This window comes from Periplaneta americana, chromosome 11 (genome assembly GCF_040183065.1).
Source record: "Periplaneta americana isolate PAMFEO1 chromosome 11, P.americana_PAMFEO1_priV1, whole genome shotgun sequence".
Taxonomy (NCBI): domain Eukaryota; kingdom Metazoa; phylum Arthropoda; class Insecta; order Blattodea; family Blattidae; genus Periplaneta; species Periplaneta americana.
Genome location: NC_091127.1, coordinates 102422599 through 102446882, shown reverse-complemented (window position 1 = coordinate 102446882; position 24284 = coordinate 102422599). Strand labels below are relative to the sequence as shown.

Sequence of the window (24284 nt, the reverse complement as noted above, 5' to 3'; positions counted from 1 at the left end):
TAGATAAGCTTTTTGCCATGTGCCAAATGTCAAATTGATGGCCCATCCATTCATATTTGGTCCTTACCAATTTCCTAATTCCTCTATGGCAGTCTGACAGAAAGAGGGTAATGTTCATTTTTTCTTTTAGGCGATCTAGAACTTTTTCACATGCTGCTTTTTTCAGGATCGCCTACAATTAGGCCCTTTTGCAGAACTACACAGTCTATAATCTTATCTGAATCGAGGTCCATTACACTGTAAGTCACATATTTTGCACTGTAACCAGGTGAGTCAAATTGGCCATCACCGCGATTCGCACGTTTTTATCTTTTAGGGAATTGATAAGTTGTTCATGAATCTAAAAATAACTATAACTGATTGTTGGTTCTACGAACTTTGAAATTATTTTATAAAGTGTTGTCTTGCCGATGAAACATAGTAGTAAAGTTTTTGAAAAATTTTCAAACAATTTGTACCTTATACCACACAAGTATAATGCAGAACTCACTGCTATGCTTCACCTCGGTTCGGACTCTCACTCCCAATTATGGGCACTCTGGCACACTGCATTAACTTTCAGCAATGTTCCTATTGTTCTTACTGAATATTTGTAATGCTGACCCAAAAAACACTTTTTGGCTTCCTATATTACTTCCTGTTTCATGTGCAGTGTCCTGGGAACCTGATGAATTAGAATTTGAAGTTTCTTCTTCTATTTGAAAATATGTGTATAAGTCAGTTTCTGGCTCACCCACATCTGATTCACCACACACATTTCTTAGCATCTTGCACCCTATCTCAAACTGCACAACTTTGTTTATATTAGGTTCCTGTGAATTTTCAGCGTCATCGAGAACTATACACACGCCAATATTTTCAGCTATAGGTGCATCACTGTAACTTGCTTGCTTCTTCAACGACCTTCTTTCATTTATAAGCAGAGGAGTGCGTAATATCAGAACTGTCTTAGGGAGATTCTCCTTTCAAAAATAAGGAAGGGACAGCAGTTTTCTTCATTTTCATGGGAGTTCTATTGTCTTTCATTAAATGTCTTTTAGTGTAGAGACGATTCTTCAAAATCAGTTTCATGGAAATGATTGGAAAACACAACAGTAGTTTTTGATGGCATAAAACCGTTTCTGTTTATTTTCTTCACCCATGCTTTAAATCTTTGCAGTGACTTTTCTCTGTTCGGAAATACATGAAATGATACCCCTTCTCCATGTTCTGCTTTTGTTGTTCCCTCTGAACAAGAAAAATCACAACACCATGGCATTTTAAACTGTATTACGATACACTTTCTTCTGCTTAGTCTACTGTAGTTCAAAATCGTTCATATAAAAGAAAATACACCTACATAAAACCACAACATTGGCATGTGTCGTTTTATAATTAAATGAAAAGCAAAATATAACTTCACACAATCACAACTAAGTCCGATATTCTGTTCACATTTACTACGACGAGAGAAGTTTATTTAATACAAAGCGCTGCACTCAGGGATGTTCTCAGTCTACTACGCAATCACACCAGTTCAGTGGCTATGATGTCATAAGTATTTGTGCGGAATCAGTAACTCAAGAACCATGCCTCGCATTGACATGCAGTAAATTACATTCTACTTAAATTGAAAAACGTGTTTGATTAAAGCCAACTTAATTTTATCGCAGACTGCTCCTTTAATTTCCTCCTGAGTATCATTTATATGTTTCTGTTGCTTCAAGATATTTGAATTTTTCCAACTCTTCAAAGGATAAATTTCCAATTTTTATATTTCCATTTCGTACAATATTCTGGTCACTAGACATAATCATATACTCTGTTTTTTCGGGCTTTACTTCCAAACCTATTTCTTTACATGCTTCAAGTAAAATTCCCGTGTTTTCCCTAATAGTTTGTGGATTTTCTCCTAACATATTCACGTCATCCGCATAGACATACTTGACAATAATTCTTAATAAAAATTGTTTCACATTATAACACAAACTATTTTAAATATTACTATATTGTGAATGACACAACCTCTTCATGGATATATCCGCAGTAAACTATATCCTGATGTCTTTTCAAAATGTTCATATATATTGACGAATTTTTCGAAATAAAACTAAAGGATTTGTCCTTATTCGTAAAAATTTCAATCTTCTAAATTTATTTCTTTAAATAATTATTCCTATACCAGTCTTCTGAAACTATTCTCATAATGGATCCTATGTGAGAAACTGTCCAATGTGGTCTTCGCCTAGTTTTGTTGAGATTCATTTGTGAAAAACTGCTCGCACCTGTAACACCTATAAGTGCTTCCAAATACTGACATTACTTCTTCTGCAAACTTATGAACGAGATGGAATTTAAACAAATAAACCACAGTAAATTTTTTTTTTAAATTGTTAAAACACAGCGTTATAACTTCTAGTTCGATTTTCCATATTTTACTAACATTTTGGACTATTTATAGTTTCAAATGTTTTTTTATAATCATCGGTGATTTTCATCCTATCATCTTCCATGACATTCTTGTATTCACGGGAATTATATACATCGCAATACTGCTGTACATTACATTTCTTAGAGATAATGTGTTTTTTACACATTATACAGTATGCCTCTTCATCATTATTGTGGCTTGAAAGCATGAATAACCAATCTTCATGCTAAGATTGAATAACAGCTATTGCTGATTCTAGAATTAGTAGTGGGATTTAATTGCCAATTAATAGTCTTCATAATTACCTGATATCCCTAACATAACTTAATCATATAATGAACAAAAATAGATCAGCTTCCCATAATTAAGCGTATAAATATAAAACAGAATTAATTAATTCTTCCCATCATCTCAACAATATAAATTATACTACATTTTAAAATAAAATAACCAAACAAATATAATATATAAATATATAAAACTCTACAGTGTTTCACTATCAATTGCTATCGTGTTGTTTTAATAGGCACTTTAAAGCAAGCAATCAGATGAGTTGTTTTACCTATATACTAATTCACCCCTGCCACATCTCTCGCACGAAAGAGTACACAAGTCCACGTGCTTGACTGTTTGCACGGTGAGGGAAGTATTCATTGCGGGCTGAAGCTGACATGACTGCTCTATATACTCAGGAAACCTCAACGCACTAAATGTCACACAGCAATCTCGCAGCTTGGTTCAGTTCAGCTGTCTGAACTCTACTGAGAAACACATGCTTTTAAACATAGTTTTATACACAGTACAGCAACGCATTTCCCTTGTTCAAACTTATCTACTGCAGAAGAAGTCGTGCTTGTGTTTTTCGCAAGTTTTGGGGTGCTTTCCAGAGAGTACACAACCATAAAACATTGTTGTGTTAAATTACTTAATAAGTGGAGAGAGACAGGTTCCGTTCTCGATAAGAATAAATCTTGTACACGGCTAATATGCAATATTAGTAAAGATGAGCTCCAGGAAGTGTCCCTTGTACATCGCTGCACCACGTGTAAAACGTAATGGAGGACATTTTGAGCACATGCCCTGAAATTTAGATAAGATTATTTCCAATTCTTTACATAAATAATTCAATAGTTACGTGGAAGATCATTTGCCAATTGCAATGCTGTAAAACAGCAATAACATTAATTGCAAGAGCCGGAGATCTGATTGCCAGACAGTATTGTCGAGAGACAGCAAGACTGCTGGTCCCTTAGGTTTGACTCACTTTACCCTTCCCTCACTGAAATGATCTGTCAAACATTAACATACCAAATATGTGTGTGTGTCCAAGTACTAGACGTTTGGCCATGAAGCCATTAAGTCTTCTTACACTGCAATACTTCTGCACCAACCACACCAAATGTTGACAAAGGGAATTATCATTTCTGTAATTCTAAGTCATTCCTTTAAGTGTCATCACCTCCAAAATAGTAATGCAATAGTTTTTGTATCTCAATTTTACTTTCAGTACTAAGATATTTATACTGTGAAACAATATTACTTACAAAATATAAAGTTCTTGCTACTTCCATGATATGGTTGTTCCAACTATTTTTCCAATTTACAGACTCAAACTGAATTCACTCTCGAACTTGGATTGATTTGGATTGAGTGTTTTATATTTCCAGTCAGTTTTAAGAATTCCTTTCTCCAACGAGTGTGCTGCTGACCAGAATTTAAATTCCATAATTAATTAGAGGCATCAGAATTCTTGAGGAAGTGTTTTCTTTCGCCAAACAGGCATGCTTTCAAGTTTCTGCTGAAATGGATTTACGTTTTCACCTCTCACCAGTTCGCAGGTGACTCCTAACATGTGAAATAGAATCTGTTTCACAAGAATCTTTCACAAAATGGGCCTCTCAATCATTTGAGAGTTCTCGGTTCCTTATAGCTGTAACAGCACTAATTCTCACTTCTCAATATGTGAAATTCATAGTGGATACTTGTAAATGTATTTTCAGCATGAACTTGCCTGTTGCTAAGTAATAAATTCTTGAAATGCATCACTGATCTCTTGCTAAAATCATGAAAAAGAATTTCACCTTTCTTCGAGAAATTTTCTATCTCTGCCTACAGCTGAGAGTAGATTCTCAAGACATCTTATTTCTTTCCTCTATGGCCAATATAACTGAACATATGCAAAATGAAAGCTGTATCAAATTCTTTCATCTACAGTATCTTCATCGTTTCCTTATGTTTCAAGTAATTTCTGAAGTGTAATATTAAATATTTTAATAAACATGATGACAAATTGTGAGCCAATAATTACATGAAAACCTGTTGTAACAAAGAATGGTAATCTACAGTGGTACTGTCTTTCCTACCTTCAGGCAGTATTGAAAAAAGTACCTAACAAAACTATATATACTTTCTTAGATTTCAACCTGTTGCCGTAATATGTACATTCAGCAGTTTTATAATCTATGTAGAATGGCACAAAAACAACTGAGGAGCATTTTTTCAAAAGTTTGTAAATGCCTAAATTTTCAAAATTGGGTTTTTGGTGGTTACATATCAACAATCCTGTTGAAGATAAGTCTGTAAAATTAATTTTAGCAAAAATCGATATTTGCTCTCGATCATTCAAAGCATGAGGCAATAATTATAATTATAAGCAAAATAGAATATGCAACATATGACTAGATAGCAATTTACATTTAGATCAACAATGTAAAATGTGTATCAGAAGAAGAATAAATTACTAGCCACTTATAGCACGGCAATCTAATAAAGATCTTCATGGACGGAGACTACAATAGCACATAAGTGGCGCGAATAGTACCATGAGAATGAAAACAAGTTTAAAATGTTTATATTGAAACCAATTCCAATAAGATGTTACAATGGTAGAAGAATAGTGTAGTAATGAAACTAGTACTAATATTGAAAGGTTTAATTGATTTGTATTATTACTTTTCATGACCTCCAAAATTATAGACCAACGAATTATGACTTACAGAAAATGAAACAACAAAGTAGGCCTACTATTGTCAGTGAGGACACCTACACTGGAGATCTTGTTGAAGTTGAAATATTAAAATCATACCTGTATCCAGGAAATAATAAAGGCAGCTACTTTGCTAAAGAAGAATATGGTCAGGGAACAGGAGGAGGAGGAGGAGGAGGAGGAGAAGAAGACAGTCTTGGACCTCATGAAGTATTTTGAAAAACGAAAATAAGCTAAAGAATTTTACAAAGACATTACTGGAGATTCATGTTAAATTGAATGTCTGATTGGAAAATGAAGAATGTCCTGACACCTATGTTTTGAGAAAATGCATAACAATTTTCCTTATTTTACACAATTAATGTTTTGATTGGTTATCACTGTTACTTGGAAACTCTTAATATTTTATGCACGAATTTATGGATGTGTACTTCAGAAAGGAAATTATAGTTCATTATTATCATTGTTGTATGAACAGAGTTTTTTGTTTCCAAAAAAGTTTAATATTATTGTATTTTTTACTTTGTAGGTACTTTGTTCAAACTGTTATGTAAAGACGAAAAATTAATAAAATAATGATTAGAATGTAGTAATATAAACTAAATATAAATTATAAATAAAAAGTGACCAAAAAGAAAGTCATCTAAAAAAGAGTAAAATCTTAAAGATTTAAATAATAAAAAACATGTAAGGTCTTATATAAAAAAACAAATTTTGTAGGTACTCTCAGTCCTCCATTCATAAGTCTGAATGTTAAAATATTAACTATGTAATCACAATAGTACCTTAATAAACAATATGATGATAAAAGAAGAAAATATTTGAGGTTAATACTTCTGATCATATAAAAAACATATTTTATGAAAAATTTAGTTTGAGGAGTTCAGCAACTTTTGATAAAATGCTCCTCAATTAACAATGCCACTAAGTTTTATACATTAAAAGAAAAGATATGTGTTCTTTTAAAAATGCTATACTAGTCTCACTATTCGGTAACACTTCAGCTAATTGGTCGAGGCAAGTGAATATGATCCTTACACAGTCTTCAATTGAACAACTGTTAGAATTTAACTGTGAGCACTTCCTATGAATTTCACCGACTACTTCTTCAATGTCACCAGTATCACCTACTTTCTTTGGCAATGACATGTGGGATAATGATGTGATTTCTATTCCCCCAATACATGCAGACAAACGTAAGTCTTCATTTATTAGTACACTACTCTTGATTTTTGGAATAGGCAAATCTTCAATTAAGATACAATTAATGTATGTTTCTCTTATTAACACTGTCCATCCATTTGGTAAACATATTTTGTTAAATTTCATTTTCAACTCGTGGAGATTGCTGAATGATGTATGCTTCTTGTGTGCTTTCATAGTTTTCTTAATCAACTTTCTCATTACTTTATGTTCGAAACTTGTTTTCTTCTTCTTGTGACACCTGTATGACGAATTTTGTGAAGATTCTGGCATATATGTACGAGAAGAAGACATCTGAGATGAAACAGCTCCTAAAAAAGGATATTACGTTAACAATATGTCTACTACAAAACAAATAACATTAACATATACATTAAAATCCAAGTTGTATGTTCTTTTATCGTAGAAAAATATAATAAATATATACTGAGCAGGCAATGCAAAATTCAATGATATACAGATTAATATGTATAGAGCCCGGATTTATATATGAAATTCATGTCGTAAATAATAATCCAGAACACAAATAAAAAATGATTTTCCTTACACAAAGTGCTAACTACATAAAACTGAACATGTAACTGGCAGTGTATAAAATAAAGACACAGAAACTGTTGTAGAGAAAAAATTACTACTCCTGGAGTATTTTTGCAGAAGTGGTGCCAGCAACTTTGTGGTAACCAAAGTTCAACTTTGTTATGTGCAACACTACACTTTTCTAGGGAGGGGGAGGAATTTCGCCACTGTCACTAACACAGTAATAAATTACTGGTATATATCTTTTACTATTTTCTTCAATACCTACAGCAAAAAGATTGCAAGATACTCTGCAAGATTCTGTTCCATGCTATATTTAAAGAAATACCTCATCTATCCTAAAGAGCCCACTGGAGAGAGTATGAACAACCAGCAGCTATTTTCACAGCCTCGAAATCTTATATATAGTGCCTAAACGGCAGAGTAGAATAGTTAAAGTCAACTGGGGACTGCGGCCCTTTGGGGCCAAACAACAGTTAACAGGATGAAATGGCTGACATTTTTGTTTTCTACATTTTTTAAGCTAGAGACTTATTTTTTTTATATGTACAGCAACCTCTTGTTATTATGTCCCCAAGCTTCTTTAGTATCATTTTATATATATATAACTATAAACACTAGTTCAGGGCTGGATTGTGAGGAGGCGACAGCCCTGGGGTATACAATTTAAATTAAAAATCCTGACGACCAGTGATTCTCAACCACGGGTTCATGACACCCTGGGGGTCTGCAAAGCAGTTAATGGGGGCCACGAACAAAATAATAATGCTAATTTTTAGAAGCTGTTATATGAAAATTTTAACGTACCATTTTGCATTAAATAAAGATGTAATTTAAATGTTTTCTTTTTAAATTGATACAGAATTTCATGTTACTCTGTTCTACATCCTGCTCCAGTGTTTCTCAGTGTTTTGGATCAGGACCCCTTTTCCTCACATTACTGGTACTTTAGTGCGACCACCTGGCCTTAGGTGTATAATGTACAACATAATAGTCTGAAATTTGATTTTAAGAACATTACAATAATCTAGATTAGGATTAGGTCTTTATGATATTGTTAATGAATGTAGGACTTGAGTAACTTGTGATGCATTTTAAATTGTTACTCATGAAAATAATTAAACAATATTATATTAAATTTAAAGCTTACAAATATAAACAATCCCCCATGAAGGGAGAAGATGAGTAAAACTTTGGTAATTTTTTCGAGACAAACAAACATTTTCAATTTTAGCATAAAAATAATCATTGACCTTTCATTTATATTGTGTTGGCCAATTTTATGAACATAATCGTCCTCAAAATTAATACTTTCATTATATTTCACAATTACAAACAGGTTCTCATGACGGAAAATAGACATTTTGAAGTTATTTTTCCACACTTTTATTTCCTCACATTCAAATACTGTACTATAGCTGATGAAATTTTTACTGCATGTTCTGAAAAATATGGTTAACAAAATTACAAAGCCTATTTGGGTAAAGTATTTCAGGAAGTAAAACATAAAATACATTATCTACGCACTGAAGAAATTAATTTAAAACTGACTTTCAGGTCACTCATACATTCCAAATTCAAATTATAGGTCTGCTGTAAATTTACATGCATATCAAAGATGCTGTACACTTTTTTTTTTCAGACCTATAACTTATATTTTGTGGGAGAATATATATATTTTGAAAAAGTAAAAAATTAATAAAACATGTAATAACTCAAAAAGTATTAAAATGATACTAAAGAAGCTTGGGGACATAATAACAAGAGGTTGCTGTATATATAAAAAAATTAAGTCTCTAGCTTAAAAAATGTAGAAAACAGAAATTTCAGCAATTTCATCCTGTTAACTGTTGTTTGGCCCCAAAGGGCCGCAGTCCCCAGTTGACTTTAACTATTCTACTCTGCCTTTTAGGCCAGGGGATCGCACTAAAGTGAAGTCAGAAAAAGGGCCTCATCATCAAAAAGGTTGAGAAACACTACTAATGACAAAAACAATTTATGAGGAAAATCCTTGTTAACTAATCACAAATTGTTGCAATAACTGAATGCATTGACTTCCCTTTCATAGTGCTGTGGCAGTTTCCCTCAAAGTATTTCCAAGAACAAGCAGAGCCTTGGTTATGAAATCACTGCCAGCATATCATGTGGTAGCTGATGATAAGAAAATTAGCAACATATATTTGAAAAGCATGAGAAAAAGACTCAGGAAATTAGCCAAAGAAAAGAGTATGCTCTAAAACAGCGGTCATCAGTACAGTGCACCCACAGGCTTGCGTCTCTTACCCACAGGTATGCAATATTCCAGTGGAAGAGTTTCGTCGTGTCAGAAATTACGTCAGCAATAATAGTTTAATGATACACACAATGTTCACATATTCAATAAAATAAGAATATTTTATATAATTAATAAATACTCAGCATGTTTGTTTATAATAACAATAACCTAAAAATATAGGACTCTTCTGAAATTATTGATGGGTCCAGTGAAAGAAGTGGTCGAGCCACAAATCCTGATATGGGATTTTTACCTTTCATCTGAGTCCAGGATTAAATAATATGAGATAGGTAGATCCGAGGAATTGGTACAAACAGTTTTTCGAAAATTTCGTAATTTAATATCTGCCGAAATTAGATTTATATAAAGAATATACATGGATCAAATTTATTTTACAGTTAAAAATGCCCAAAAAATTAAAAAAGAAATTTGAGATAGCAATATGAAATCTTGAAAGGTTTGAAGTGAAATGGATCTTGTGCTAGGGCAAGAAAATGAAACAAGAAAGCTTCAGTCCGAATAATAATAAATAATAATAATAATAATAATAATAATAATAATAATAATAATAATAATTATAAAACCACTACTATGATATTATTTTCATTTTTTCTGAATTTCAAAGTATGTCATAATAGTGTTTAATCGGCATAAATAACTATTTTTATTAAATTTCAAAACTCACGATTAACTCAAAAACTTTAAACAATGGAAACATTTCTACAACAAATCTGAAATCACCGCGATGATTTCTATGAGAATTCACAGTTCTAACAGACAAAAGTTTAGTCACTCTGCAAATGGAAGTCCACCAGACAAAAATACTCGTTTGTTTAACTAGCCGTAACACGGTAACTACTAAAGATTTTGAATAGCAAGCACTTTTAAAACTAATTTTCATGCTTTCTAAATATTTCTCTTGCTTTGATCTTCCATTTAAAGTAAAAAATAAAAAGTTTGCCGCTTACCAACTTTTGAGAGTTTAATGTTTATTTTGAACAGGTCACTTTGAAGTTAGTATTTTTTCTCACTTTTCAAAAAAGATTTTGATTTCGAATTGTTTTCTATGCTTTCTTTAGCCATTTATTGTTTAACGGTGCGGCAAATAGCATCCTCATCTACGTAATATACTGACTGCCTGCACCAGCTTTCTCCCTCTCCCTTTTGCACCATGATGCATATTCCAATACACTTCTTACCCAATACCCATTTCAGCAACTGCTGACGACCATTGTTCTAGAATATGGTAAAGCACCAGAAACCCAGCTATCACAAGAGTGATCAATTTCGAATAGAAAGTTTCATTTCTGTAATTCATAAATTTCGATAATCTTTGTCTTATTTTTTTATTTAGTTTAGAATTATATTGTACTGTAAATAGCGCAGACAGTTTAGAATAATGGAGCATATTCCATAATAATTCACAATGAACTGCGAACTGGATCTATTGTTAACACTTTTGTTTTTATTACTAGTATACGTACTATGTTGATGCATGCAGTTCACTCTCGTACGACTATGTACATTGCTGTAGATAATCGGGTCTCTGAAAATGAGCTTTAATGAAAATTTTCTGTTAAGTAATAATGTGAATGTACATTAATAAATTTATAAAACATTCAGTACCATTTTTCTAAATATTTAAATGTTTATACCAGAGTTTTTCAACTTTTTTCAACATGTAGTACACTAAGGATGTAATTTAAAATTCTGCGGCACACTTATATGATATAAAGCAGAGGTTCCTAACTAGGAGGAAATTTTTTCATAAAAGAAGTAAAATACGATATTTTTTTAGGTTGATCCATAGTGACACTTGTGGAGGACAAGGTCGCAATTGGGGTTTATCTCGAAGGTCACTCCAAAAGTAATGCACAACATTTTTTTTTTATATTTATTTTTTATTCTACACCTTTGCAATTTATGGAGGTTATAGATACACCCTTTCCACGTGTATTCAAATTTAATTTAAATTGTTCCAGTGAGCGGACCATGATAGCACTCCTTCAAGATGGCTACTGTACTTCACATTCGTCAGAAGTGACGCGCTGCTATCAAGTTCCTGTACTGTGAGAATGAGACAGTGGGAAAACATCTACAAGAGGTTTAAAAAGGTATATGGAGATGCAGCTGTTGATCACAGTATGGTTAGATGGTGGGCAAGCAGATTATTTGGTGAAAGAGGGCACGCCAATATTTGGGATACTCCTCACAGCGGCAGACTCTGCACTGCACAAAGTCCTGACAATGTGCAGCACATTAACAACAAGGTTGTGGCTGACAAACGCATAATAGTGAAAGAATTGTTACTTCAAGTTGGAATAGGAGAAGCAAGTGTGTGCAGAATATTGAAACAATTGGGGTTGCAAATTCACCAAAGAAAAAGAAATTCAAAACTGCACCTTCGGTAGAAAAAGTTATGGCTACTGTGTTTTTCGATTCAGAAGGACTCTTACTTGTGGACATCGTGCCACACGGAACCACCATTAATTCTGACGCATATGTGGCAACTCTCAAGAAACTTCAAGCTCACCGAGTCGTATTTGACCACATTAGGATGTTCTGCTATTGCACGACAACGCACGGCCACATGTCAGTCACAAGACCACAGACCAGATCAGAAAACTTGAATGGTCAACACTGAAACGTTCACCTTATAGTCCTTATCTGCGCCATACAATTACCATCTCTTAGGTAAACTGAAGGAATCCCTTCGCAGAATGAGGTTTGAAGATGACGACTCCCTCGTGCACACTGCTAAAGAGTGGCTCAGACAAGTTGGTCCAGACTTTTACCGTGCTGGAATATAGGCCCTCTTTCCAAGGTGGCGTAAGGCAGTTGAAATGGACGGGGATTATGTGGAAAAGTGACATTTTGTCCCTATAGGATGTATCTATATTCTGTGAAAATAGCAAAACTGTGGAATAAAAATGTAATTTTTAAATAAATGTTGTGCATTACTTTTGAAGTAACCCTCATACATCATTCCATCATCATTCCATAGCATTCCCCGAATGCCAGCTGGCGACACATGGAGGGAGCTGGCCTAGGGATGAGTAGAGTTGCTTGCTAGGACCTGAGTATGCAGTGAACCTTAGTGTAGTCAGCCAGTGTGGGTTGGGAATTCACCTAGCTTGAGGGTCAGTGCAATAGATCTAATAAGATCGTAGTGATAGCCCTCCCATAAATTCCAATTCAATTCAACTCAAGGTTGGTACGATATTCTAACTTTACTGATTCTGGCAAACTTGGCTGCATATCAGTAATTTCTTCTCTGCCACTCGCACACCTGTATTTACTGAATGTTGACTTGTGTTGTGTTAGCTGAAAGCTGACTCTTGTGAACTCAATTTATTTTACTACTATTTTCACTTTTATTCTTAAATTTTTGTTGTGACAACCTTTAATATTTCCATTTTCTCGCAGCACAACAGTAGATCATTCACGACTCACCGGTTGAAAATGGATAGCTTATACCAGCCATTGGAAGAAATTTCATCACAATGCCTGTTACTAAGTGACGTTGCAGGGGCAAACAAGGAATACACATCCCTTCTCCCAAGAACCCTTTGCAGGTACATTGTACAAGCAGCTACCAGTGGCGTAACATATAGATAATTAAGCATGACTCTGTCCAAAGGTAGGAAACGTGTATTTAAAGAAGAATGTGAGGAGACGTATTTTTCTAGTGCTTATTAAAACATTAGTGTATGTTTATTGTGCTCAAAAGTTTTAAAGGGCATTTATTAACATAATATTACACATGTATTAATGAACATTTAAAATCTAAATTGCAGTACGAAGGGCAATATCAAAATGTAGTAGATATGTATGATATGGTTCGATCATTCATTACAATGATAGATATCTGAAAATCAAATATGAGGGAAAAACAGTTTCATCATTTCCCATGCTTACAATCTCTTTCTGACATTTCTGAATCAAATTTAAATAAATATGCTCATCTGTTAGAAAATCTAAAAGCAGAATTTCAACAATGGAGATTCGGTGATTTAAAAAATATGGCAAATGATTTCTTACTTTTTGCAAATCCTTTGACCATAGACATAAACAAGGTTCAGCCAGAAATGCAGCAAGTAGTAGTGATTTACAGAATGATACATATAAACAAACACGGTGCAAAGACATGTGTGGTTTAAATTTCTTTAAAATTATGTCTACGGAAAAATATGCTTCCCTTAGGTTATTTGCCGCCAATATAGCAGCTATGTTTGGTTCCACTTACAGTTGTGAACAATTTAAAAAAAAATAGAAACTTGAAACAAAGATCACGGCTGAAAGATGAAAGTTTATTCGCTATCTTGAGATTGCCTACTTTTGACATAACTTAGAATTCTGTGGTACCTTGAAAGTTATGGTACAGTAAATAATGAAGTTTGTAATGGCTGCACGCCACTGATGTCTGAGCGGGCCCTCTACCCTACCCACAACCATGTGATGTCACGTATATTGCATTGCCTGATGTCATCGTGAGTACAATTCTGCTGATGACTGACTTATACCTTCATAACTTACACATTTATGTTCAACTTTAGCAGCCTGTAACTCGGTCAATTTTAAAATTATATTATGTTTATATGATTTTTTTTTTCATCACAATTTTGTTAGAAATCAATTCCTACAGCAATGCACGATTTTCGTAAATCAGCCTGTATAATAATTAGCGTTTTTATTGTGTCTATGTATCCTACTTCCTTTTACTTCGTTAATATTACATTTGTGTAAAATCAAACAGTTGCTTGATTTGTACATTTCCTCAGATATGCTGTGATATGCATAATTTTGAGTCTTTTGGCTTTCCCCATATATGTAAATCCAGCCCTACACTAGTTACTTTTCCTCACATTCCACTGCCAGCACTACTCTCCTAACATGCTCTGTCAGATACAGCTAACAACTTACTCATATGAACAAATTACAATTTTACTTTCTGAGCTTCATCCACGCACTGTTGCTCATTTTCTCTAACAATTTAACATACTACAATATTGAAAGCAAGGCAGTAAGTTGCACTTTAATACATATAACTTTTCATTATGGCGGAATTTTAAGTTCAAGAATGACGATATTCTATGTGAAAGAATATTCGAAAATTATTCCTGCTTTAATAACTGCATTTGATTTTCCATATACATTCATGTTTCGATTGAAAAGTATTTCGCATTCATTATTTTTCTTTTCTTGTATATTTTTTATTTATATTTTTTTTCTTTCTGAAGCTCTGACATAGTGACGCTCCTTATTCTTTTAGTTTCTGTTTTTGTTGTTTTGTAAGTACCAATATCTTGTGAGTTAAAATAATCTTTGTAAGACCATTCTTCAGTAACAGAGCTGATACTTCACCCAAGAAAACCTCACAATGGCTTTCATTACATATATCGAAGCAGCAGAAAGAGTAAGGTACAACTTACTGGCATATTTGTGCTAATACAATTGTATTCATAATGAATAAAACTGCATTATTTCAGTATGATAACTTGTTATGAATATTATATATATATATATATATATATATATATATATATATATATATATATATACATATTTAATATTTAGCATATAAATCCGGGCTCTAATTATGGCATTTATTTCAAATTAAGTAGTAAACTCACCTATAGAAAGTCTTGAATAAAACAATGTGGAGAGACATTTCAGGCTTTCTTCATCACATATAGATATACTTCGTTCAATTTCACATGTCTGAAAAATTTTACAAAATCTGAGACAAGTTATTGTTATATATGTTGAAATACAGAATTATACCACATAAGTATATGTGCCTGAAAGTATCTTATATCAGCATGTAACTAAACAAAGACGGAGTTTGACTAGTCTTTTTTTGTGAATATTATCTTACCTTCTACTTTTTGAAGGAGTAATATCTTTCCTGTTCATTGCCTTGAACCACTTATTTTGATGCTGCTCATCTTATAAAGATAAAAATATACGTAATTTGATGCCCTTCTTGTATGTGCTTCTTAATGTATATACAAAATACTTGTACATTTCATTCAGAACTTAAATCGACAACCTACAGTAATAATGAGAATGCACATATAATATTAAAAAAAATATATTACCTGCTTCAAAGATATAAAATTTTAGCTTCACATCAACATTATAAAGAAATAAGAAAAAAAAGTACCTAAACTGCAAACAGTATCTATACACTCATAAATGCAAAATTCATTTCCCTACACGAGACACAGGGTTAAGAGAATTCCATGTTTATAGACTTTACATAACATGAAGTTCATTTTGAGAAGTTTCACAAACTGAAATTGAAACTCTCAAGCACGTACTATTACAATTCTCAAAACAAAATCACTCCCGACAGAAACTAAAAACTAGATTAATTGCACTGAAATCTTGACAAAATAAAACTCTGCACACTAGCAGTAAAAATACTGAGAAGATAATGTAAATTAGTTTCCATGCTTCATAATAGAAACACATCGCAAGACATAAGAAGCAATAAATTTAAAATAGAAAAAGAAGTCCTAGTTACACTTCTGTCAGAACTTCACATCTCTGTGTTAGTCCTCGGTGATGTAGTGGTTACTGTATTTCTCTCTTCAGGTTTAAATGAGTAGTGGATTTTTAGTTGAGAAAATTAAATGCATATCTTCTACCACATTAAGAGGTAAAAGATTTCTTTGTTCAGGAATAAAAGATGAATAAAGGCAGAATTCTATGTCCAAGCCAATATTATTCATTCCATTTTCAACTCTCGATAATAGATGTAACAACAATAATGATTGTCGAGGCTTGTGGGTGAAAAAATAGAAATATGCTGAATCATAATCTCACTAGTTCAAATCAGCCTTGTATGTGTTACACCACTGACATACATGTATGAAGTGTACAAACTGAAAATGAGTAACAATTAAATTGAGAGTAGTTCAGAAAAATCAATAAATGATTCAGATGCCAAATGGTTGGTAATCAATTACCAATCGACTTTAAAACGCAAATCACACAAATAATAATTATAATGAAGTTAATCATTCCTTTCGACTTGAGTTTCACTTTTCTTCCTACTCTTGCATATATTCAAGAATTTATCTGCTATCTCACATCAGACATTGGTATCAATTTTATTCCAGACATTACATGACACTGAATGAATGAATGCTAGCCATGATGTCTCATGTTGCACAAAGGCCTCCTGTGCTGGGGAATAGGACCAGAACCTCCTTTACAGGGGTGGCTCATGGTTAAGCACAAAAGAATATTGTGCAGAAAGAAGTACAGCATACCCTTAAACATTTCAACTATTGTATCTGCATGTTTCTTTCGAAGGAGTAAGTTGAAGAAAATGATATGTAACTGAAAGTAAAGTTTACAAAGCTTCTGAAAAGCATAAAGTCTACATTTACCGGTAAATTTTCTTTAGTAAAAAGAAGAAACTTGACTCAAAAATTTTAAAACTTTAGCAGCATCACTAGTGGTATACAGAAGTAGTTACAAAACCGGATGTATAATAAAAAACAATAGTAGAGACAGCTGTTATTCACTCACGAACCATAGAAGAAATTCAAGACAACCTGAAAGAATTAAGAATGCATATAGTTTTTGTAATTTATTCAAAATTACAGATTACATACATCTGAAACATTATGTGAAAAAGATTGAGAATGACAGGATTCCAAATACCTGAAACATTTGTACCAAAGAAAAAAAATAAATTTGGTACGATGACACAAGAAATGATGACTGAGACAATAATAGGCCACATAGCCTAATAGGTGGGATGATGATGATGGTTGTGGTAGCAGTGCTATTGATAATGACAAACAAGAAGAAATAATATCTTCATACAAATGTGGGTAAAGTTTCCACATAGGCTATACCTAGTTTCTTGCAAGTTCCTACATATTTATCAGATCATGACTATCTTGTCATCCCAATTCTGAACAAAGTCCACAGTTATACGTTTTATAAATTAAAACTCTAAATGAACTAGTACTTGGAAAGATTGAGAAAAGTACAATGTGTCTGAATGAAAAACTACAGCAGTATGTGTGACCTACTTCTACAAGAGAACTCCCTTTGTATACTGTTACTTTCAACATCTATTATCTACTAATAAATACTTTCGTGCAATCAAATTATTACATCCTTCAAGAATCTGACTTAAAAGGAAAGGGAGGGAAAAAAAAAAGAAAATGTGTTCAATTTATTGAAGGTATAATAATTAGAAAAACACAATTACATTTTCATTATAAATGTAGCCCTCATACACCTAACAATACACATATTCAGTAACAAGAAAATAATCATGTAATCGTATTTACGTACCGATTCATTGCCTTGCCAAGAAATTGGTTCTTTAAATTAAAATCCAGCTACGAAAGCTACACTGTGGTATATACACAATACTCACTTGACTAGATAACCTCAGAGTGGCAGAATCAGCAGGTTCGTCAGGTGGCTGTTGGTGCAGTTTGCGCCGTTTGCTCATGCCATGCTCCCGACTGTGCCGGTCACGATGCCTGTGGCTGCTGCTTCCAGATACTGTGGACAGAGATGACACAGAGCTCCCACTGGGCCTGCGTTCACGTTTATGTCCAGTGCTTCCAGTACTCTTCTTGTGATGCTTGGATGACTTGCTTCCAGGTTTGACATTCCTTAAAGAAGCATATACTTGAATTAGTAATGGAATTTACAGAACAATTGGACAGACTTACACAATAAGAGAACAACCGATAAAAACATGTTTTCAAGATATTCACCATTGAAGTAAATTTCGTTATTTATTAAATAATTTATGCAAGAAGTTGTAACATTCACTGTTACAAAAAAAAATAGCACAAATAATAATAAGAAAAGACTAACCGATTTTTAATAACAGACTAGCAGTTGAGTTAATATTGCAAAGCAAAATAAATATATTACTTTTATTCAATAAAAGAATCTTGCTTATAAATGGCAGCAGAGTGCAGATATCGCATTCTTGATTTTTTCTGAGTTAAATAATCCAGCCAACAACAGATTTGTGCAAATATCTCCATTTTTTTCTCAAAATGTCCGTTGGTCTATTGTTGCGTATCTCCATCCAATTGCAATGTAATTTAGCGTAGTATTCATTAAACAAATGCAAAGCAGAGAAATAATGAAAATGACACTCTTAAGACTCTTTCAGGACATAATTCGATCATAAAACTAATGAGGAAATAACTACAAATAGATAATTTTATTTAACCATTGCCACCAGGTTTGTCTTTTCGACATTTCTGGTCTTCTCTCCTGGCATTGACTTAGTTGTAACGCACTTCTGAGGTTGGGGCGCCTGGAAGGCGGAGTTACATTACCCTGATGATATGATAGAATGATTATAATTATGTAGTGCCAGGAGAGGTCTTAAATCTAAACTTAACCTAAATTCCAGACCATGGACGAACACAGAAATAATCCTCTTTAAGGAAAAATTCCTGTGCTCTAACCGGGAATCGAACCCAGGACCTTATGAACTATAGCCAGAAGCTCTGATCACTAGACCATGGGGCTGGTTCAAATTGATGATGTTGCAAACAGAATAAAATATATCCGAGTAAGTGGATGGATAATGGGATTCCATATAAATTAGGAGATCTGTAGCTCGACCACTACGAAAATGGATGAAACAATTCTAACATCAATCTTCAAGGCTAAACAGGCCCAAAGGTGTAAGCCATGATGTTACTGATAATGATAACTTCCGAAACATAGATGTGAGGAACTCCGTACGAAAATAACATTGCTTTACAAAATTTTAGTAAATATACAGTAAGCAATCAGATGCAGAACACATGTATATAAAATTCTATACTTTTTATAACAAAAAAAAAAAGATAACATTTGAAAGTTACAGTTGTCTCTCTCTCTCTGGTAAGCAATATAAATCTAAACAGATGCTATGTACACATACAAAAGAATAAATGAGGGACAACTCCTACAAGAAGCTAAAATGTGAATGATATGAAGGAGAAGGAAACCAGGAAGGAGCTATGAAGACTGAGAATCAAAAGATGTGGAATACTGAGTTGAAATTTATGGAACAATGACACACTCAGTTTCACTTAAGAATCTCAGACTTCGTTGCTAATGGAAAATGACAAAAGGAGACTGCAAATTATGAAAATTAAATAGTTAAAATTAATAGCAGAAGTTATCTCTTCCAGTTCACCAGCATAATAAATGTCTCAGGAGCAAAATCCAAGTCACAGATTCAAAAACGAAAGAGGAGGGAAGTGTAGTTACTAAAATCCTATTATATTAATATAACATAAGTTGTTTGAAACAAATGAAGAATAAGGCAGGTACAGAATGTTTACAAGAAAAGAGTTTCGTAACTCTACAATAAATGAATGCTCGTGCTAATCTGTTTAAGCACAGATTTTATGCTAAAAGCTAATTTTGAAATCAAATTTGAGGGGGAAGGAGGGAAGTGGAACTTTACAAATACCGGTACTATCAAATTTGACTGTTATTTCTTAAGTGATTTCTTATACTTAGGTATTGGATCGAGAATATTAATGAATAATAAATTAATTTTAAAATGTACTTTCTTCAATCCAAGATAAGTGGTTTTCTACTATCAGTGATAACTGTAAGGCAACAATTTGTCATAAAAATGTGACAGTTTCTTGTAGGTAGACTTACATTGTAAGTAACTCTCATATATATATATATATATATATATATATATATATATATATATATATATATGCAAAATGTATACTGAATTTAATATTCGGAACATATTTATTTATTTATTTACTATTTCATTATTCTGGAAGCATGGTCATGGTGGATGATGCAGTCCAGTTCGCAGTCTGCCATCATTTTATATACAATAATGATTACGAATATGACAACGTATAAGTATATAACAAGTATTTGTTTAACATTTTTTAGATTCAAATAGAATACTATTAATTCTTCATTTACCATTCTAATACAATTATTTTTCTAACTAATCTGTATGTGCTATCCATAGTGTATTTTATGCATACCCATACAATTCTCGATCACCATATAATAAAAATAGTGAACACCTGTATTTAAATAATTTAAATTTTTAGAAATATTCTTTCAATTAGTTATAATCTTCCCATTACTATTCTATATTTCTATATAGTCTATTCCTATGGTAAACATTTCGCTTTCATAATAAGATTAAAATTATTTTGTTATTCAAGATGATACCTTTAGATATTTTATTGAATACTCTTCAGAGCTTTATATTGGGTACAGAATACTCAACACCTATAATCAGTCAGAGTTTTACCTTCCCTTCCCATCTAATTTTAATTCTAAAGAGGAATTCTCCTAATTTATTCTGGTTGCTAGCATTTAAGTGACCATTCATTTTTTTATATGCAACTATAGCATTGATGTTAAAAAGTTTTCTATCCATCCAAAAGTTTTTCAAATCATTCGTTGCCTAACAATTTAAAGCAAAGCTTATATGGATTGCATCTTCAGTTAATATTTATTTACCTTTCTCTACGTCCTCTCCCTTACTTTCGAGCCTCCAGCTACCTAATCTCCACCATGCTATTCCTGTTCTTTCTTCTCTTGAATTTATTCTACTATACCAGTATTTTTCCTGTTCCCAAATCGTTTTAATCTCCCTACAGTATTTTAGTAATCCTGGATCCTTTATATTACGAAAGGTATCTTGTCTCGAAATTTCGTTTCTTTTACCATTCTCCCAACAGTATTTGTGTTTAATATTTCTAGTTCTCTCCATAGCCAATTAGGCCTAATCTGTTTACTTTCAAATCAAGCTCTTTCAAACAATTCTTCGTCTTCCAATTAGCAGCTTTCATATATAAGATACATTTTCATGACTGATGAATCAACAAAATATTACCTAAATATATGATTTTTTTTTTCTAGAATTATTCCCAAACTAATATCGATCACCATCTCTAGTATCACTTTCAGGTTTGAACCATTCTCCAGTATGACCATTTTTTTTTTGCAAAGTTTAGCTCTCAATTTATGGATGTTTCTGTTAGACAACAAACCTACTACCCCAGATTTCTACAACATACAGTGTAGTGTTGATTTTACTAGTGCATTATTCTGGAACATATGTGAAAGAGATGTAAGTTTTGGTCGACAAATTCGCATGCACTGGACTATACTTCTTCTGCAAATCTCAGATTTATAAAAATGAGTGACATTTTGTCTTTAAATTATAATTCCTAAAAAAAGTTGAAATAATTTCAGCATTTACGTAGATTTGATATTTCTGTACTGCATGGACATTGATAACATACTGCCATGTAGGGAGAATATTTTTACCATTTTAATGACATCCTGTATGACATGAAAAAGGGACATACACGTGCTATGAAATGAAGGTAGGAATTTAAAGATGAAGCTTTGTGAAAATTTAAATATGTCATTGCTGAGGGATTTCATTTTCAACAATTCTTGTAACACAAGTTAGTGCTCATTATCATCCATTTATGCTTTCAGTAACAAAAGAGTTACATTGCATGCTGTTACTATAGTGGTGACATTGACTCTCTTTTCTCAGTTGCAACATGAGGTATACTGCAGGCACAGAACAGAGTCTGATAACTCAGTACACTACTAACCATTCTGTAGTAGCCTTTTAGCTACCTGAGTCTCACACTCCCTATAATTTTATTTTCACCATTAAAATACTGTGGATTTAAAGTATGTTGTTATAAAATTTAACGAATTAATAAATAAGATATTAAAAGTATTTCAAAGATTTTAATGGACTGTGACAGTCCCAAAGAAATAATTTCATGCAACACATTACTGTTCATTCTACATAATAAGCAAGTAAGAATATACAAGCAGTATCACTGCAATTATAGTAATATTAGATTCACACATTACTTGACACCATGATAATTTTTAAGTCTGGACAGCCACATAACTGGAAGTTTTACTCGGTAGTTTTACAGTAGGGATAAGTAACATGGATATTATATTCTTTTAGAAAAGCTGCCCATTAACAGGAGTGGTCACTTTATAATGGCGCTTGTTAAGACAGATTTCAATATATTTATTGCACTTCTTTAGCATTAACAATTCTGCTTGAAAAACTCAAGCAATTTTTCCAAATTAGATGCAACAAGTACTTATGTAGTCTATTGCTTTATTTCCTACATGTAACTAAATATTAGAGATATTTTAATTTTTTTAAATTATTAATGTAGACATCTCTAATGCCTAAAATTTTATTTTAAGAATTTTTCCAATTGAAAGAATAGTTCTGTAGATAATTTCATTAACATATATACAATTTGCTATTTCATTTGGTGTTCTCTCTTATGAAATGAAAATTCAATATGAAAATATGATGAATCATCATTCTGCATTTCAACATTCTAACGCTATTATTTAGTAACAGTTACACATTTCATATGCATACTACATACGTTCATCTACATACTGTACTTAGACTTCAACAAACAAAATTTCATAACACACTCTCAAAGGAAAAAATGGAACTCTCTGCGTCATAATCCACAGTTACTTCCCGATTTACCATGCAAATCATCTGTAGCTGCATTTAGATTGGCAACAGGCTATGACTGTTTGGCCAAACACCTGCATAGAATTGGAATGTATCTGTCCCCTAACTGCCCATTGTGCAACTCAAACCAAGAAATGGATTCGGAACACCTCAAAATCTGTGCTTCAGTGGCTGATCATGACAATATCTTTGAAAAATATTGAAGTGCAAGAGGTCAAATGACTTTATTATCAAATGCCTGGCATTACAAAACAACAACATTTCATATGCATTGTTCCCACATAAAATGACAAAACTTACACTGTCTCTTGAGAAAATGCTCGAAAAAAACACCATTTGTAGAATCCCTGTGTAAACAATGGGTCGACATTAGCAAGCAACAATAAGAACATTCATGTGTGAGTGACACTATGAGATTAAAAATCAGCAACCTGCGATGTCTAAAGGTTGACGCTCACTGGCACAAACTGACCGGAACGGAACGAACCGGAAATATTCTGCGAGAGACGTATGCATGTATTTTAAACGGCAAACGCTCACTTGTCCAAACGGAAGCAACCGGCTGCCAGTCCTGACGGACAGGGTTCTCGCGACACGACCCTCACGGAATTTCCGATGACGATCGTCAGCATTCGTATGTCTTCGCTGGTCATCGGAGAAAAGTGTGTTGGCTGTTCTCAGTACTTTCCCACTCAACATGTGCTGGTGCATTGTCCAGACAGATTATTCTTAAAATGGGTGATGAAAAGTTCATTTTAACAGTGCTAATCGCGCTTCTGTGCTGATTGGCCTTCGAAATGTGATGTTTCCCTTCATTATTTCAGATGCTAATAACAGATGAAGTTTTAAACATTTTTCTTCACTCATACGAAAGTACTAAAAAAACCATTACTCGATCTTTACACAAATGTGGGCAAAGATGGTTAAATTAATCAAAACACTTTTTTATATTGTTATGACTAGAGCCCGGATTGTATGTAATTACATATTCCGTTCCTACATATGTAGCTATAAGGAAAGCTAAAAGTCCGCGAATAGTATTACATTTAAATTTAAATATACAGAATAAGGAATATAATTACAAACAAACAAGATAAATAGAAATAAAATAATACAATCAATATAAAAAGGGAGATACAGTAGTATTAACAAAATTTGAGACCGAATGAGCAGCGCTCGTGTTCGGCCGCAGTTAAGATATAATATTAATAGGCCTATAAGAGAATATAAAATAAAATAGGAAATAAAATTAAAATTACAATTACAGAAATTATATAATACAATATTAATAGAAGAGAAATATAGAAAAATAATAATAATAAAAATAAATAAGTAAAATAAA

At 32.8% G+C, this 24284-nt stretch overlaps 1 protein-coding gene across 6 annotated transcripts in view; it reads right to left on the bottom strand.

Annotated features, from left to right (window-relative positions):
• lilli (AF4/FMR2 family member lilliputian) overlaps positions 1–24284 on the bottom strand; it is a 1088977-nt gene that overhangs the window by 40123 nt on the left and 1024570 nt on the right. For all 6 annotated transcript variants that reach the window (XM_069839798.1, XM_069839799.1, XM_069839800.1 and 3 more), the window contains one exon: positions 17819–18062. In XM_069839798.1, coding sequence (XP_069695899.1) covers positions 17819–18062 — 244 coding nt within the window. The remainder of the gene's footprint in view (positions 1–17818; positions 18063–24284) is intronic.